Source organism: Plutella xylostella, chromosome 5, assembly GCF_932276165.1.
Source record: "Plutella xylostella chromosome 5, ilPluXylo3.1, whole genome shotgun sequence".
Lineage (NCBI taxonomy): Eukaryota > Metazoa > Arthropoda > Insecta > Lepidoptera > Plutellidae > Plutella > Plutella xylostella.
In genome coordinates, this window is record NC_063985.1 from 9,727,444 (window position 1) to 9,744,506 (window position 17,063).

General features: G+C 34.7%; 1 protein-coding gene across 1 annotated transcript; it reads right to left on the reverse strand.

Moving 5' to 3' along the window:
• Positions 1–11,007: 11,007 nt before the first annotated feature.
• Positions 11,008–14,353, reverse strand: LOC105387544 (snurportin-1). Its single transcript, XM_011558277.3, has 9 exons — positions 13,909–14,353; positions 13,721–13,811; positions 13,404–13,574; positions 13,033–13,221; positions 12,788–12,918; positions 12,360–12,508; positions 11,901–12,058; positions 11,476–11,604; positions 11,008–11,281 (listed from the first exon to the last, which is right to left on the reverse strand). Exons 1-9 carry the CDS (start codon positions 14,052–14,054, stop codon positions 11,183–11,185), a joined length of 1,263 nt encoding a protein of 420 aa, XP_011556579.3. The 5' UTR covers positions 14,055–14,353; the 3' UTR covers positions 11,008–11,182.
• Between the last annotated feature and the right edge of the window lie 2,710 nt (positions 14,354–17,063).

The following is a 17,063-nucleotide window of genomic DNA, read 5'->3' on the forward strand; positions in this document are numbered from 1 at the left end:
AACATTATAACACCACATTATTATATTAAGTACATAATCAGCAAAAAATAATACTCATTAATGGTCATAATCATAATTTTGAGAGTTTGGTTTTGTTTTGAACAATAACTTTAAAATAAATAACAAGTAATTAGAGGTAATATTAATCACAAACTGATCTGTCCCTTTTTTGGATACTGTGGGTGTACAATGTACATGTGTAAGCGTTTTACTTGTACAATATCACACATTAGCACTACTCAGGAATGTACGTTACCATGCGCTACATTTATGGGGAATGTGGAGTTGCTATAGTCCACTTTTTTCGAGAAAGATACTCAAAATGCGTTTTTTTTATTCTGTGACAACGTTGTCTCTTTTCCCACTCCTGGCCACACCACCTATTTTACTTTTACTCATTCCGACATCACTTACCCTTAATAAATTCAGTCAGATAAATTTCCTTCAAACAATTTTACATCGAGGTCGTTTTGTACTAAAATAGGAATAACTTTTTTGTTAATTGAAACAATAGCAACGTTTCATACCATTTTGGAAACTGCATTAAATGAGCAATCTTTTCAAATAAGGTGCCAGGTTTGCGTGGTATATTTTTTTTACAGTATGTAGAGTCAAAGTTGTTTATAAAAAAATACGATTGCCTTTTATGACTTTGAAAACCTTGTTTTTTTTAAACATACAGCATTACTCGATATTTTTTTTTACTGCGATCAATAGCAGGGCTATACAGGGTGATGCAACACCAAACAAATTCTAACAATATGGATTTTTGTACCGGCGGCACGCAAAAAACTGATCCAAGGTGTCGATTTTCAGCAAATTTATAAAAGTGTCAATATCTCGAAAATTATCGAGTTTTTACTAAGGTCATATTGTGATATTCTGGCCTCTCATGAGCTGATCTATCAGCCCTTTAAGGGATGACGTTGACTTTTGGGACACCCTGTATAACTACTTATTTCTTGTCAACTAAATTACATTTGGGGATTTGTATTTTCGGAATATTAAAACTTCGGGATTCGTAATTTTAACAATTCGATATAATACAAAATCGTACATTTAAAACATTGAAATTATAATATTCGGAAATTTGACTTTCGTCATTTTAATAAATCTGTTGTTTGAAATTTCGTTTTATCAACTATTCGTGATTGTCATTATTCGGAAACTTGAAATTCGGGATTGTGAATTATTCGGAACTTTGAAATTCGTAATAATAAAAATCGTTATTTTCATATTCGTAAAAAAGTAATTCGGAATTATGTAGTGTACCCATAAAAACTACATCGTCATGCAGGATTTACATACATATTCCTAGGATAACAGTGATTGATGATGAAAACTACATAAATGTACAAAATACCCTAGTACACATACAAACCTACACTTAGACCTACAACGGGGTGGAATTTGTATTTTGTACGTGATATGTGTAATTCTTACGTAAATACCTACACTCACGGGCACTGAAAAGGTTCCACTGAGAATAGTACCAAATTACTCCTAAACGGCAAGGACTAGCTTAATGATGCCTTCTGCAATATTGAAGTACGTTTAATAGAGCATCAGGATATTACCAACTAAAAACGGTAAGTAATATTTTGTTCAAATTTTAAATTAAATGTTTGATAAAATTGAGGTCGTTTAGTGTCGGGATTTTGTGAGTGGAACTTTTTCATTGCCCGTGAGTGTATTTTATCGTTTTTTGGACCATGTGAGACGTGATGATAAGCGGGGGTTTACGGGCTAACTACGACGAAATTACCGTACCTACCGATGCAAGCTACGAGAGCTATTTTAGTTTTTTGTAAAGCTAGAGTAGGCAACCTTCTTTTTTACATTATTTATCGTTCATGTGAATATTAAGTACGAATGAGTAGGTAGTTATGGCAATATGTCCGAGTACAGTTGAGAAACGCATCTACTATACCTACTTACTGCATTTTTTGAGTCAATATACAGCAACAGTTCAAGCAGCAATCTATGTAAGTATCTAAGTTTAATATGCAAAGTAAAATAATTGCTCCCCAGTGTGGGTAAAAAACACACAGATTTGAAATCCCTAAAGACTTGCACTTCAGCACTTCAATTAAATTAAAGTGAATTTTAAACCGCGTTGGCGGCCATTCTTTTAAGAGGTTCAGTGAACCTTTTTATGTTATTCTTAGATGGACACTTTTATGCCTTTAGTAGGTACTCCTTAGACAAAAACGTCTGAGTAATGAAATAACGAAATATCCAAATTACGGCCAATAAAATGTTTTTTTCCATCTCGTAATAGGTAGGTACCTACAGTATCGTAACCAAAAGAATACAGCCTCAAACTCATAGTACCTAGCAGAAAAAAAAATATATTCCAGGAGCACCTATTTATACCAACTAGGTACTTACTTATTTATTTTAGCAGTTAGCACACCATTTTTGGCAGTAGTATTATTGTAATCAAGCACTTCTAAGATTTTTCGATTAACAAACAAGAGATTACCAGCAAATACATTTCACCATCCCCATGAGCTTAAACGAGTTTATAGCTAAAAGGGGTTTAATTGTACCAAGTCAGCTTTGCCTCAATTGTTTAACGATCAGATAAAACCATTGTCGCGTTTTATTATCCGTCGCAGGCTATTTTAATGAGAAATAAGATATTAAGCTATAAGTCGGTACTTTTATTCATGAATTAATTAAGAGCCATTTGAGACCTACACGGTTTTGCAAAAGTGGTATGGTACCTAAGCCGAAAGTGGGTAAAAAGTCGAGTCGATCTGAACAACTTTTTAAAATGTGGAAATTATTGAAAAAAAAGGTTCTTCATATTAAAGTTACGTAACTATTAAAGTTTGTATGGAGTAGCAAAAAAAACGCTTTTTGTACATAATTTATTAGAAATGTACATAGACTTATCTAAACAGAATGATTATCAATTTATTTGTACCCTCGTACACACACATTAACAAGCATAAACAAATACTTAATTGGTACGATATTAGGTAAAAGAATTGTAACAAAAGAAAATTGAACAGATGATTGCTCACATTACAGAAATTGGAGTGATAACCATTTCCCTTTATCGTTAGGTACGAAATGCAAACTTGGTAAGTAGGGCAGCGCCCGGCTAAGGGAAACTCAATTGCCTGTCTTAATTTCATAAAGCTGGAAAGTATGAATAAAAGAGCAATTTTTAAAGAAACTTATAAAAGCTTAGGTATCTACGTAAAGGGTTGTTGTCTGAATGTTTCCGTTTTTTCCATCTTCGTACCGTTTCGTTTTCGTTCTTCTATGTAGGTAGGTATATTACCTTTGTAAGAATTCAAGCGTCTAAGTATTGTTTGTATCTGGGGGCACGGCAGTGCCCCCACCAAGTCGAGCAAAAAAGCGGCACGGCCGTACCATCCTTTTCTCGAAGCAATTCAGGCCATTTTCGACCCCCTGTAACTTCGTTGTGGATAAAACTAGAAAACTGAATTTTCACTAACCATGCAGGCAGTGTAAAGACACGGTAAGTATATTTCAAATTTCATTAAATTTGAAACAGTAGTTTAAGAATTATAACGGGTCAAAGTTTCTTAATTTTGTCACTGACTTACTCACTGACTCACTCACTCACCGATCATAAAAATTCTAAGGCACTTCTAGCAGACCTAGAAGCTTCAAATTTGGAACATAAGTAGTGTATGGTGTATGAATCAAGGAAAAACTAAAATATTTCCCCAATATTTCACCAACTCGAGTATTTTTTTTCAATTTTGGTCCAGTTTTCTAGATAGGTACATAACTGCTTAAATAATTTCATAATCACATATCTGGGGGCAAGGCAGTACCTCCACCAAGTAAATATAGGCGCACGGTAGTGCCCCTGCCAAATCGAGCAAAAAATTCCCGTCATGCAAATTAAATCCGCAAAGGATGGATTACCTACCTACGGACAAAGCACATCAGGCTACCAGTGCTACCACTTATAGTCAAATTTTCTTAATGTACAATGAACTTTATGTATTGGAAACTAAGGTTGAAATTTAATTAGGGAAATTTGATGCAGTACGAAGTATGAAAGTTACGTTTATTCATTACGTAGCCAAAAATAAAGATTCTTGATTCTTACCTCAAGTTTGCGATTTATGTAGGTAAAACCTACCAAACTAAGTTAACGCACCTACGTACCTACCTAGAAGGTACAGAAAAGAAAAAAAGTAGAACTGTCTACAAAATACAAAAAGAAATGAGATCCCATCAAAAACTCAATGTTTTATATAAATATATTGACTCGGCCATCGCATGGAAACACGTGTTAATTAAATTATTTAGTGCGATGACCAAGTGAATATATTTATATAAAACATTAAAGTTTTTTAAGATTGAGATGCGTGCGTGGATAAGACTTGGTATTACATTGATCTCACAACTTTTTACCGAAGAACAACTGAGTTACGAGACTTGGTTTTTTTGACAAGTATTGTTTTTGATGGGATATAAATTAACACAAGTCCACTTCATCGACATTGCCGACGCCGTTTCTCCATATATTTATGAAAATCCGTTTGGTCCGATACGTACGATACCGATCCATGGACGCATACTTTAAAATTACCTTATTAGGTATTAGGCTATGCAAGTACCAATGCATAATTCATTGGTCCCACGCAAGTTGCTAGTTGCTAATGACTATGGAGGTAAGTACCTAATATGAATATGACGGGCTAAGGGTAAGCCTTTATAGCTAAATATTTATAACAAAGCCACATGGCAACAGGAAACACAAATTGCACCATAGATAGGTAATCAAATAACAATCTTATGTGCTTCATCATGCTTACAGAGGCATGGGCTCTTTGTGCAAAAGGCTAGCTGATTCGCTCTATCTACAAAAGAATCGAATTAATCTTGTTAAGATGACGGAGCACTGGAAATACGCCAAAGCAACTATTTTCAAAGGTTATTTTATACAGTTGGTCGATGAATTTCTGATAGGTTGGCATGTTAAGATGGTACTTACCTATAAATGATAATATGTACTTAGCTATTCCTACCTACCGTGGTAAATTAACTTTTTCACTCGTTAACCCACCCATACAAAAATCCAAAGTAGGTATATAGGTCGGCTGTCCCATTTTAAAACACAGTAACAGCCATGAGACAAAATGTTCAGGTGAGCCAAAAAACGTTTTGGTCCCTTCATTTCAATGCCCTGGTAAAACTATGATAGATATCTGAACAAATGTAAACTTAAAAGAAGCGGCAGAACCTAGGCTTTACATACAATACTATTTCATTTAAATATGACTAAAATTGTTGCTGTAATGCACAAAAGAAAACACTCACTAGGTTTTATATGGTTTTCTCACCCTAAAACCGCCCTCACTGACCATTTCATAACCTAGTAAGGGCCATTATTTTTGTCATTTAAGACAAGTTAAGTATATTGAAATTGCAATAATTGCGTAATAATTTCATTTTTTGTATGTTTGGGATCCTTCACATATTATAAATCCAATTTTGCAGCACTTTTACACGACGGCACTATAAGTAATAGCTGAAATAGGGGCATATTTTTATGTTTGTTTTAAATAGCCATATTAAGAAGGCTCTAACATGAAAATTATTTATGGCTGCCTTCAATTAGACAATATTTGCTAAATTTCTATCTAAAAATCAGTTTTCTCTTATTTATAACTTGTTTTTTTTTGGTTTATGCAAAATAGGGCTAGTAGAAAAGGTTCTGACGAGAAAGGTCTCTATGGCTTTTATAAAGAAGACAAAATTTGCTTATGTTCTACTTTTAATTCAACTCTCTAGGTCTCATTGGTGCAAAGATACAGGTTCTGAAATGTCTGATATTTTGTTCGAAAAAAGTGTTAGTAATAATGTATGCCATTTGTGACTTACTAAAATTAACGGACGAAAATTGTCCTTTGCTGACCATTTCAAAACCTAGTAAGCGCCATTGACCATTTTAAAACCTAGTAAGTCATTTTCACTTACTGTGTTTTAAAATGGTTGGTGGCTCTTACTATGTTTTGAAATGGTTTTCGTGGCATTTTTGATTTCGCAGGGTGGAGTTACTAGGTTTTTAGAAATTTTATTTTCGTTTCTAAGCGGTTTTTTGATATTCTGACAATGCAGTTTTGTGCGGAATAGCCTAAAATAATGTATAAATCAAAGACCCGTTTTTTTTTAAAGTTGGCGGTTACTGTGTTTTGAAATGGGACAGCCGAGGTGTCTACTTCAGTAACTTTGCTCTGAAAAAATATATTTAAAAAAAACACGCACTCACGCCTTGTACTAATGTACTCCCTTGCGGGGTAGGCAGAGGTGCATTGCTGCACCCACTTTTCGCCAGAGTGTTATGTTAGTCCCAATTAGGGTTTCGTTTTTCCAGACCTTTTTCTGTTCCCGGGAAAAGGGATTTTTTTTCAAGATTTCCGGGGAATTCCCGGGAAACGGGAATTTATTTTAAATGCTTGGTTTTGCTATTTTCGGGTATTAAAAGTCTATTAAAACACTTACAATTAAATCAAATATACTTTTATCACTCGTATAGGTAGAAAAAAGCAACAGTCAGATAAATTAACAACCAAAATTATAATGATTTGTTTTACATACCCAATCATTTGATTTTCTTAATTGTAAACTAAACAATAACAAAGGTATTATACCTAATTAATAACAGTTTGAAAATAATATTATTATGACATAATTAAAATAAAAAATTAATTACACTTTCATGTTTTAGGAAAATTAATTGATTCAACATAAAAAAAAATATGACAGGCGTCACACTAGCGTTAGCTTTTACAGTGCCACAAACTTATCTGTTCCGGTGACAGCTCACGTAAATGTGTAATATTTCTTCATTCTATAAGATTTTAAGTTTGCCAGTAGTGGTTATTCGCTCTTGTGGTTTCAATAAACCCATCTAATCTATATCAATACATAATTCATTAGTAAATAATGAGATATGGATCAATTTAGTTCGCTCCCACCGGAACAGATAAGTTTGTCGCACTATACATACTTTTTGGTCACATTATATAAAAGCCGATCAATTGTTTGGTTTTAGGTAGGCGGTAGGACCAACAGACAAATAAAGATGAAAATATTGAATCAGGAAGAGGTGAAACAAGGTGATGTAGATCAGTCATTTATCTTTGCAATGCAGCTGCGCGAAAATAATAACACGTATGATTTTCCAGAAAAAACCGAGTTTCTGATCGTAGACGACAAGCCTGCGGATATTTTTTTTTCCTTTAAGGTAGGAGAAACAGATAAATAAAGATAAAATATAGCATAGAATCGATAAAAAATCAAACGAGAGAATGCTATTTTTTCCTGGTTTCGGGAAGGACAAATTTAAAAACAAACACGCGAACGAAACCCTAGTCCCAATGTAATAGGGGGCGGGCCTATTGCCATTTTACGGGCACATCCAAGCCCCGAGAACAAATATCTGTGTTTAAACAAATATTTGCCTCAGCCGGGAATCGAACCCGGGACCATCGGCTCAGTAGTCAGGGTCACTAACCACTACGCCATTCGGTCGTCTATATAAAAATATATAATTAGGTGTTTTAAATTTTCAGGAGCATCACTTTTGTATATTCAGCTGGTTGTCACATAGGAACTAGATAGGTAAATACCTATTTGCTTCTAGTCTAGTGCATGTACCAATAGTACCTATATCCAACCTATCTACTACCAGTATATCTAGCACAACGATTCCATTTACTAATGTGAGTAATCTTGATGTAGGTAGGCTGCGTAAAGGGTCCGTTCCATTCTAAGTCTATAGATAACAGTTGGACTGAAGCTCTGAGCGAAGCATTGAAACGGGACATCAAGATTTCTAACTCAACACACTAGGTGACTAGGCGCTTAGGTTGGTACCTTTCCTTTAGGTTCAGCTAACGTACTTATAGGTATTAGATAGAAAGATAGATAGATAGAATATCCTTTATTTGTACACACACATAAAATAAACTTAACTACTTAACTTAAATACTAACACATACCTATGTTACCTATGTACAAATATGGCGGTCTTATCGCTTAAAGCGATTTTTTCAAAACAACCTTATGGTGGAAGGATATTTATGATCAAAGAGGGGACAAAGTGTACTAAAGAACTCTAAAGGAATAATTAAAATTATATGATCTTCTGATGTCTACGACTCTACGTATTTTGGGATTACCTAGGTAGTACCTACACACATAAGTACCTACACCACGCACATTTCTTAACCCTTTACTTCATACGAAGCCATAAATGGCTCTTGGAATTTAATATTTTATTCTACCCCAACCAAAAAAAATATTAAAAAAATGATATCGCTATACTTTTAGTCACTTCTTTGTTTATATAAACATATTTTTTTTGTCCATGGTATGTGTCATCTGCGAATATTATCGCACCTTATCCCAGGTGCAATGATTTCTTTCTGTGAATGTGATTTTTCTGAAACTTTGAAATTCTGCAAAAAATTTAAAAAGTACGTTGTTGTTAGTAAAAAAAAATGTTTTCCTTTTGTGCATACCTTATATTTTCTGGAACTTGTCAATGAATTAATTATTATTAGTTTTATATATCTTATTTTCTCAATTATCTGAGAAAGCCATTTCTGGCTTCCTATGCGTTGAGGCTATAATATTTATGCCAGAAATGGCTTCCTATGCACTCGTACATACTAACTAGATTTTTAACCTATCTTTTCAGAACAAATACTTCACTTATTTATACCTAAAAAAATACAATACCTGATGTTGACTCCTTACGTAATTTCAGTAATGACTTATTTTACAAATTTTAAAATTTACTAATTTACTAAATTTGCTTGTATTATATAAATATATATGTACATGTTCTGATTTAATAATAATTTGTCACTGATAAATTGCTGATCCGAAAAAAGACCTATAATAAAGCAATTCAGGAATTGTGATAGTATTTATTTGCCTCCTGCAGTAGTCCAGCTACCATATCCCAGGATAGATGGCAAGGGAGACTCCTCAATGTTATCAAATGCTAGCAGAACAGACAATCTTACAGGTAGACAAGAATCTCCTGGACCATCCCAAAAAAAACGTTAAACTGTACCTGTAGAGATGAGGACCTGCTTTAGCTGTGTTTGAATTTGATAGAAAAAAACAGAATTAACCATTTTTCAATCTAATTATGAAAAGTTTATAGTTTTGGTATGTCTAATCAGAAAATTAACTATATGAAATATTTTCACAAAAACTGATATCTGTCTATGTAGTGCATGGGAAGCCATAAATGGCATAGATATACCAAGTACCAGTGCATACGAAGCCATTTCTGGCTCCAAATTTTTTTTCTAAAATAAAGTAGCTAAATTTTTTTTTTACTTAAAAATGTTGTTATTATCCCTTATTAAACGATATTCAAGTAAAAAATATTTTTTATCTCAATCCCTTCATAATTCATGCAGTAGAGGGTTAATAACATCGCTTGTAGTTAATGAAAAAAAATGAAAATGGTTGCAGGACTCATATCATCTTGTTCTATTCCTGAAAGTATTTGTGAATAAATCAAGAAGTTGTTTCAAAAACCCATATAATTTTGGCTGCCTATTTGCATTTCTAACAGCAAAAAAGTACCTAGTCCCTGTGATCTAATCCATATTTTTATATTTAAAGTTACTGCCGAACACTTTCTGGAATTGAAGATCTATCGACCTGGTCTAACACCTGGCGCACTCCAAAATAATATGCCTGCTTACTTATTCACATTCCAACTCGTGATTTAGTGGCAGTGAGGGTAGAGAAGTGAACCGTTATGATGTGATAAATCCCATAATAAATTCAAATGTCGCGGAAAGTAAAAATTATTTATGTCCGGTACCCAAAGGTGATATGGGAGCTGGGGAAATGAATATTATTTTCATGAGATATGATTTGATATGAACTCCTACTTCATCGACAACTACTTATCAATCGCAAGTTGTCTGAAGAAAGTTTCGTTTGTCGCTGTTTTATTCGAAAACTTTAAATTCGGAATTGTGAACTACCTACCTATAAAATTCATAATTTTAGAAATTGGTATTATCATTTAAATAAAAACAGATTATAGTTGTAGGTACCCTGTCTAGCTAGCCCCGCATGTTCTTTTTCGTGAACATGTTATGATTAAATTATATTACCAATACTTTTATGTACACCCCGTATCTTTATTTCATGAGGAGCTGAGTTTCAGAACTTTACTAAAACATGGAAAGCTATCTGCATACATTAAGTAAAATACTGATTTATATTCTTTTAAATATTCGTTTATTCCTAAACAGTTAAATAACAATAGTTTTAACTAATCTTAGGAATAGTTACTGTTACATTACTAAGTAATTTAACTAACTATAGATTCATAACAAAGAAGTTCAAATACCTATTATAGGTATCTAATAAAGTCCTTGGGTCACTTCAAAAGTAACTCGACATTATTGAGAGGATAATTGGATATTTACTTACCGTAACAAAATCCAGAATGACTAGTCAAACAGAGATAATTATGTAGTCGCATACATTTAGGAATCAAGATTAATAAACTTGCTACAACATAATACTGCGGTAGGTATGTTTTGTTATCTTCTTGAAATCACAATCGTAAGGAATGATTGCTCTTATAAGGTTTAAGATCTAGACGTCGACGTATCATCACGAAAGCAGTTTAGTTTACCGTTTACCCGTATCAGAAGATTCAAATATCAATCAACGAGGCTACGATACGTCTATTTAAAACAGAGAAAATGCACTCCAGTCATTTTAAACATACCACATCGCACGTATTTCGTAAGAGCAATTTATGCTGAATTTTTCAACTCTGAAACCTTGTGCTACTCCCATGGTGCTCGAAACTTCGGGACTTCAGGCCATGTAGCACGGGGCGCTATTAAGACGTGACAAGAGTTCTCCGTCGCGCTCGCTCTTGAGGCTGCGCGATGTGAGTGAGTGCGATGCGAAACTCTTGTCACGTCTTAAATACGCCCCGTACTAGCCCTTCAGTGGTGGCGCGGAATCCATCGCACTTCGCGTCTAGTGTGACGCAACTGTCTATGACGTCTCATATAGGATTAGATTTTTTACAACAAAGGCGACAAGTTGCCGCTAGCGTCACGTCACGTCGCCGTCCCGCGCCGCCGGATATGTGAACGGACCTTTAATTTTCACCACTGCTTTCCTATTCGTCCTTCAAGACATCTCCAATTAAAGTAGTTTCCATTTCTAGTGATATTTGATTCCCTGTGTCTTTCTTGGTATTTTTCTTTTGCCGTTTACCCTGTAAAGGAATTAGATGTAATTTAAAAAACTATTCTATGTTATACGTTAGTAAAGTAATATAAAAAAATCATAATTATTTATTACACACAAATACATAATTGTTTCCAAGTAACGTTAGACAGTTATTAAGATTTGTCGGTATATAAACATAATATTTTGTGCAATATAAAAAAGTGCAGATTAAGTTTTTACTTTTTTTTCTTTTCCAGCAGCATCAACGTCCATATCTTCTTTATTTTCTTCTGTAGGCGACTCTTCGCTAGGTTTTGCGGTATCCATTGTATTTTCCGTATTGTCTGCAGTATTTGGAGTGCTGGTTTCCTGCAACATTAAAGAATTACATTAATATTAGCGTATGCTCGGTCCGAACCACCACATGAATATGACAAAAAACAAAATTTCTATTACGGAACTATTGTAACTTCACGAGTTCATGAAAGAAGAAAAAGTAAACGCCGTTTTTGTTTCCCAGTGCAGCCGGTAGTGGTTGGATGAGGAAGGCCGAGGACCGAGTGTTGTGGCGCTCCTTGGGAGAGGCCTATGTCCAGCAGTGGATGATTATTGGCTGATGATGATGATGATGGTACAGTGGGCGGTTGTTATCCGTACATACATACCATATCGGCTATGGATGCCGAAGTATCACTGTCGAGCGATGTTCGGAAACCTTTTGGTTTCTTTTTATCAAGTTTCACTTCAAATTTCTCTATGAACTCTCGCTGGTTCGTGTAGTCGAACGGCCGCAACGTTAAATACATTGGATTTACTGTGACTTCTGAAATAAAGTGTTGTTTGTTATGGTGGTGAATCATGATTAAACTATGGCTGGATAAATAGAAAATGGTGAATAAATAATAATCAAATCGTAATTCAGAATCGTGTATTTTGTTTTCGTCCTTAACTCAGAGTTTAACAGGGTGGAAACGAATGGTGAAACAGAAAAGTCCAATTTATAACCATAAAAAATAATGAAGCTAAAGACCCATGCTGACTTTCATGGTATAATACCTGGACCAATTTTTATGTAATGCTCCATGTAGTATGTTGAAACATGGGATAACACCTAGGATACCTACCTTCTCCTAAGACCTCGTTGACCATGTAAGGGAACAGCCAGCCGACTAATGGCGTCTCTCCGCTCACGTACTGTGCTTTCTTGTGATAAAACAGGAACCCATCAAGCGGCGGAAAGTTGCACTCAAACGCTGGGTATTTACTCATGAACCTGTGAAAAGGTAATAGTTAAGCAGAAGGCCTAGCACGGGGCGCAAGACGAGACAAAAGTTTTTCTTCGCACTCGCTCTCGGAGCCGCGTGATGTCAGTGAACGTGACGCAAAATGTTTGTCTCGTCTTGGCGTGCGCTAAGGCTTGTTAAGGCGCCCCGTGCTAAGCTTTCTGTTGCTGGATGTCCGAAAATGGGTGTTAGAAGTAAAAACCACTCAGACTCAACAGACTTCGAAAATTAGCGAATGAGCTTCCCATAGTAATAATTGTGCTACTTACTCATTCAAAGACTTTTCATCACAGGGCACTTTAGGTAGAATAGTAAATATTGCTTTATTCTGTTTGCTAATTATTTTTAGTCCTGGTAACTCTGCAAACTTTGAGTGTATCCAGAAATGTCTGAATTCAGTCTGGAAATTAAAAGAAAGAACATTAGTTTTTATTGTTGATGTACCTTATCATCAATCATCTTAAATTAGATTTTTTATTGGATATTTGATGTTTTATTGAACTGTATTTCTCACCTCTCCATCAGTCATGGGTTGGCTGTTATATGCCAAGATGTCCACAACATACATGGTGTTATTCTTCTCCACATAGAAGCAGTCAAGGACGCACGTGTGGCCCCTCTGGTTTCCTGGATTGCCTCCCGGCAATGCTGTGCGTATCTCCATCTTGAAATGGCCATATTTTGTGTAACACTTGGTGATTCCCTAAAAATAACAAAATAATCATTATTTGCATTTTTTTTTACATATCCAACCAAGTAATAAAAGAAGTTTTTTGAAAGTATGACAATCACAAATAGGGACAATTTTATTACAAATAGACTATATTATATGTATTGACTGTCCCTTTTACTTATTATAAATGTTATGATCATACTAAACCATACCCTGCTAGCTACAACTAGAAGCCGGACTCCTTTAGGACAAGGCACCACAAGCCAGTTCTCATTAAAGTCTTGAGGTTTCTCCACCATCCACTCTGACATCATCAGAACATTCTTGTATCTGGATGACACCTTGTTGAAGCCGGCCACATAAATGCTTGGTCTGTATCTGGGCTGCGGAAGAGCAGTATGTTAGTAAATTGCAGATTGTTAATGATAATCATAAATAATATAATGTCTATCATTATAGTTTCTCCACATAATAAGGAGTCATTGAACTTTAATTAGATTAGTCTATAGTTGTTAAATTGAATACTTACTTTTCCATAGTGTTTTTTATCAAACTCTTCTTCTGCTTCAAGAACAAGTTGAAGAATATCTCGAGAATTATCAAATTTACTCATACGGTTGCTGTGAAAAAAATACAACAGATTAACAAAATAAAAATAAGGCTGGGCTGACTGTGTGTTTAGTCTAATAGTGTGCAGTAATAGCAACATTGACTTACCTCTTCTGCACCTCGAGAATTTCTTTCCTCCTCTCCTCTTGGTGGCCCAACCGGCCCCAGTTTTTATACATTCCCTCAAAATCTGACTTCGTGTTGTCAGCATCTTGATCGCCAAGAGATTGAAATTTCTCCAAAACTTCGTCCATGATTGCCAAAAAGTTTTTCTAATATAAATCCGAAGTAGCTGCCCTAGGAATCTAAAAGGAATTGAGTCTTAGAAGCAACCTCGTTCGGGATAATAGCATCAAAGTAAGCAGGCTCTTGGCATCAACCGGAGTTTCATTGATAAACAGTGTATGAACGCGCAAACGGGGACCTTCGCGCAAGTGACACGACGCTGGCCAATACTTGATATTGCTATCTATCGTATCGTATAGTGATTTAAATACCTCAGCCACACACTAAATAAGAAATAGGACAAAAATAAATCCTAAGAAATAATTTCTGACATGATTTGATAATATTGACAAATTGACAATGACACTTGACAGCCGGCCAGCCGGGCCCGGGCGCCAACCGGGATCAAACCATAGAGTAAGTGCTCTATAACTATGATAGCATGTTTCGAACCGTTGCATATTGGGGGATTATGATCTTACCTCAGAATAATACCGGTACCGCTTCGTTGGAGAGAATATTATAAGTTATAAGTGTATGTTTCGATCTTTGCTCAATAGGGTGCGTTTCAAAAATTATTTAAATGGTACAACCCTTTATCTTTTTTAGTTTCTGAAGCATCAAATGAAGAAAAAACGTTATTATTGTGAGGGATCAAACTAATATAGAAAAACGGAGAAAGAACAAACTTTTTCCTTTAATCTTTGTTTTGAGACTTCGTAATATTTGAAATACGACGTTTTTCTTAATTTTTGAACACAGCCTATTAGTTTTTTTTTCATTGTTGCATGACGTAGAAAAATTTACCATTTTATGGGGAAAAAATGTTGTACCTACGTAAAACATTATGAACACGAAGTACCAAAAAAAATTGTACATATTTAACGTGTTGTTATCATCAGCACGTTTACTTTTTTGAGACAACCCAACCCCACATCGTATAAAAAATACGACACACATTGTTCAATACTCGAAAATGATGCCACCAGGTTCAACAACAAAAAATGCTTGAGGGTTTTATCGAAATGTATTGAAAACATTTCAACTCAATACAGGGTATTGCAAAAAGAGTATGCTAAGCCGAAAAGGGGTGACTCAGAGTGTCATCCAACAACTTTTGTTCTACGAGTTTTGGAAATTCACATCCGACAGACTTGTGCGGCGTTCTGTTTTTCTAGCCCTCGGCTTGAAGCTCGCGCAGATGTACCTCCACCCCAGGACCACGATAGCTGGCTCGGTTAGCCCAAGTTGGCTATTTTTGCTCTGCGTTCTTCTCCTGTTTTCTGAAGTTAGCTTCGCCAACATTGTGTGAAAAGAAAACCCCTAAAAGTCATGTAGTTACCTATGTTTGTAGTTATGTAAATAAACCGGCCAATTGCGAGTTGGACTCGCGCACTGAGGGTTCCGTACAAAAAATAAGCTCTCTCAAAGAACAAACTTAAGTTTTCAGTTGAAATTATATTTTGCCATACATGTAAATGTTTTTGTTTTTAATCACAATATTGGCTATTACTCGTAAACTTGTAAAGTCTACTTACCTGAGATACCTATCTAGTTTTTCTTTTAACTCCTACTACTACTACCACCTATAGCGTCAAAGAATTTCACCAAGAAAAAATATATAATAATTTATGTTCTAGATAATTTATGATTTAAGAATGAATGTATATGAAATCATTTTAGTTCTATTTAATTAAATGTGTATGTAATCATTTTGTTCTGTAATTTTCGTGTTTAAATTTTATTGACGTAAAAAAATAAAAAGTGTCCTCTGGTATGAATTAGCAAATAATATCAATACAAAAATCTAAAATAATAGATGGATTTCCAAAAAAAAATGAGTTCATTACATAAATAAAAACTTCGTATGCAGAATATTATGTTTGCTCCTTAAATAATAACTGCACCCGCAGAATAATAGATTTTCCAGCAAATAGGTATATTGACTCTAACTAGGTCGCATATTGCGATTTCTTTTTTTTTTGATTGGTCCAGTTATTAAAATATTATAATTCGTTAGCAATGTAATACATAAGTTTACAAATTTAAACACCGCCCTGCATTTTAAAAAAAATATACATATTATGTGCAAACGTACAGAGTGTAAATGATGCGCTCTCGAATAATAATAATAATAATTCAGTTTAGGTTAATAATAATAATAGTTCAGTTTTAGAGAGCATGTCATTGATGGATGAGGAAGGCAGAAGACCGAGTGTTGTACTCCTTGGGAGAGACCTATGTCCACCAGTGGATGATTATTACCTGATGATGATGATGATGATGATAAGAGGAAGTTTATTGTTTAGTTAGAAGAAAATTGCTTTTGATTAGCAGAAGTTTAAGGTTTAAGTTTTAATTTAAATGACACCCTATAGTTAAGCAACATGAAGTTATAGTAACACCATATACAGGGTGTCCCAAAAGTCAACATCATCCCTTAAAGGGCTGATAGGTCAGCTCATGAGAGGCCAGAATATCACAATATGACCTTAGTAAAAACTCGATAATTTTCGAGATATTGACACTTTTATAAATTTGCTGAAAATCGACACCTTGGATCAGTTGTTTGCGTGCCGCCGGTACAAAAATCCATATTGTTAGAATTTGTTTGGTGTTACATCACCCTGTATAGCCTTGCTATTGATCGCAGTCAAAAAAAATATCGAGTAATGCTGTATGTTTAAAAAAAACACGGTTTTCAAAGTCATAAAAGGTAATCGTATTTTTTTATAAACAACTTTGACTCTACATACTGTAAAAAAAATATACAACGCAAACCTGGCACCTTATTTGAAAAGATTGCTCATTTAATGCAGTTTCCAAAATGGCATGAAACGTCGCTATTGTTTCAATTGACAAAAAATGTATTGCTATTTTAGTACAAAACGACCTCGATGTAAAATTATTTGAAGGAAATTTATCTGACTGAATTTATTTAGGGTAAGTCATGTTGGAATGAGTAAAAGTAAAATAAGTGGTGTGGCCGGGAGTGGGAAAAGAGACAACGTTGTCACAGTTAATAAAAAAAACGCATT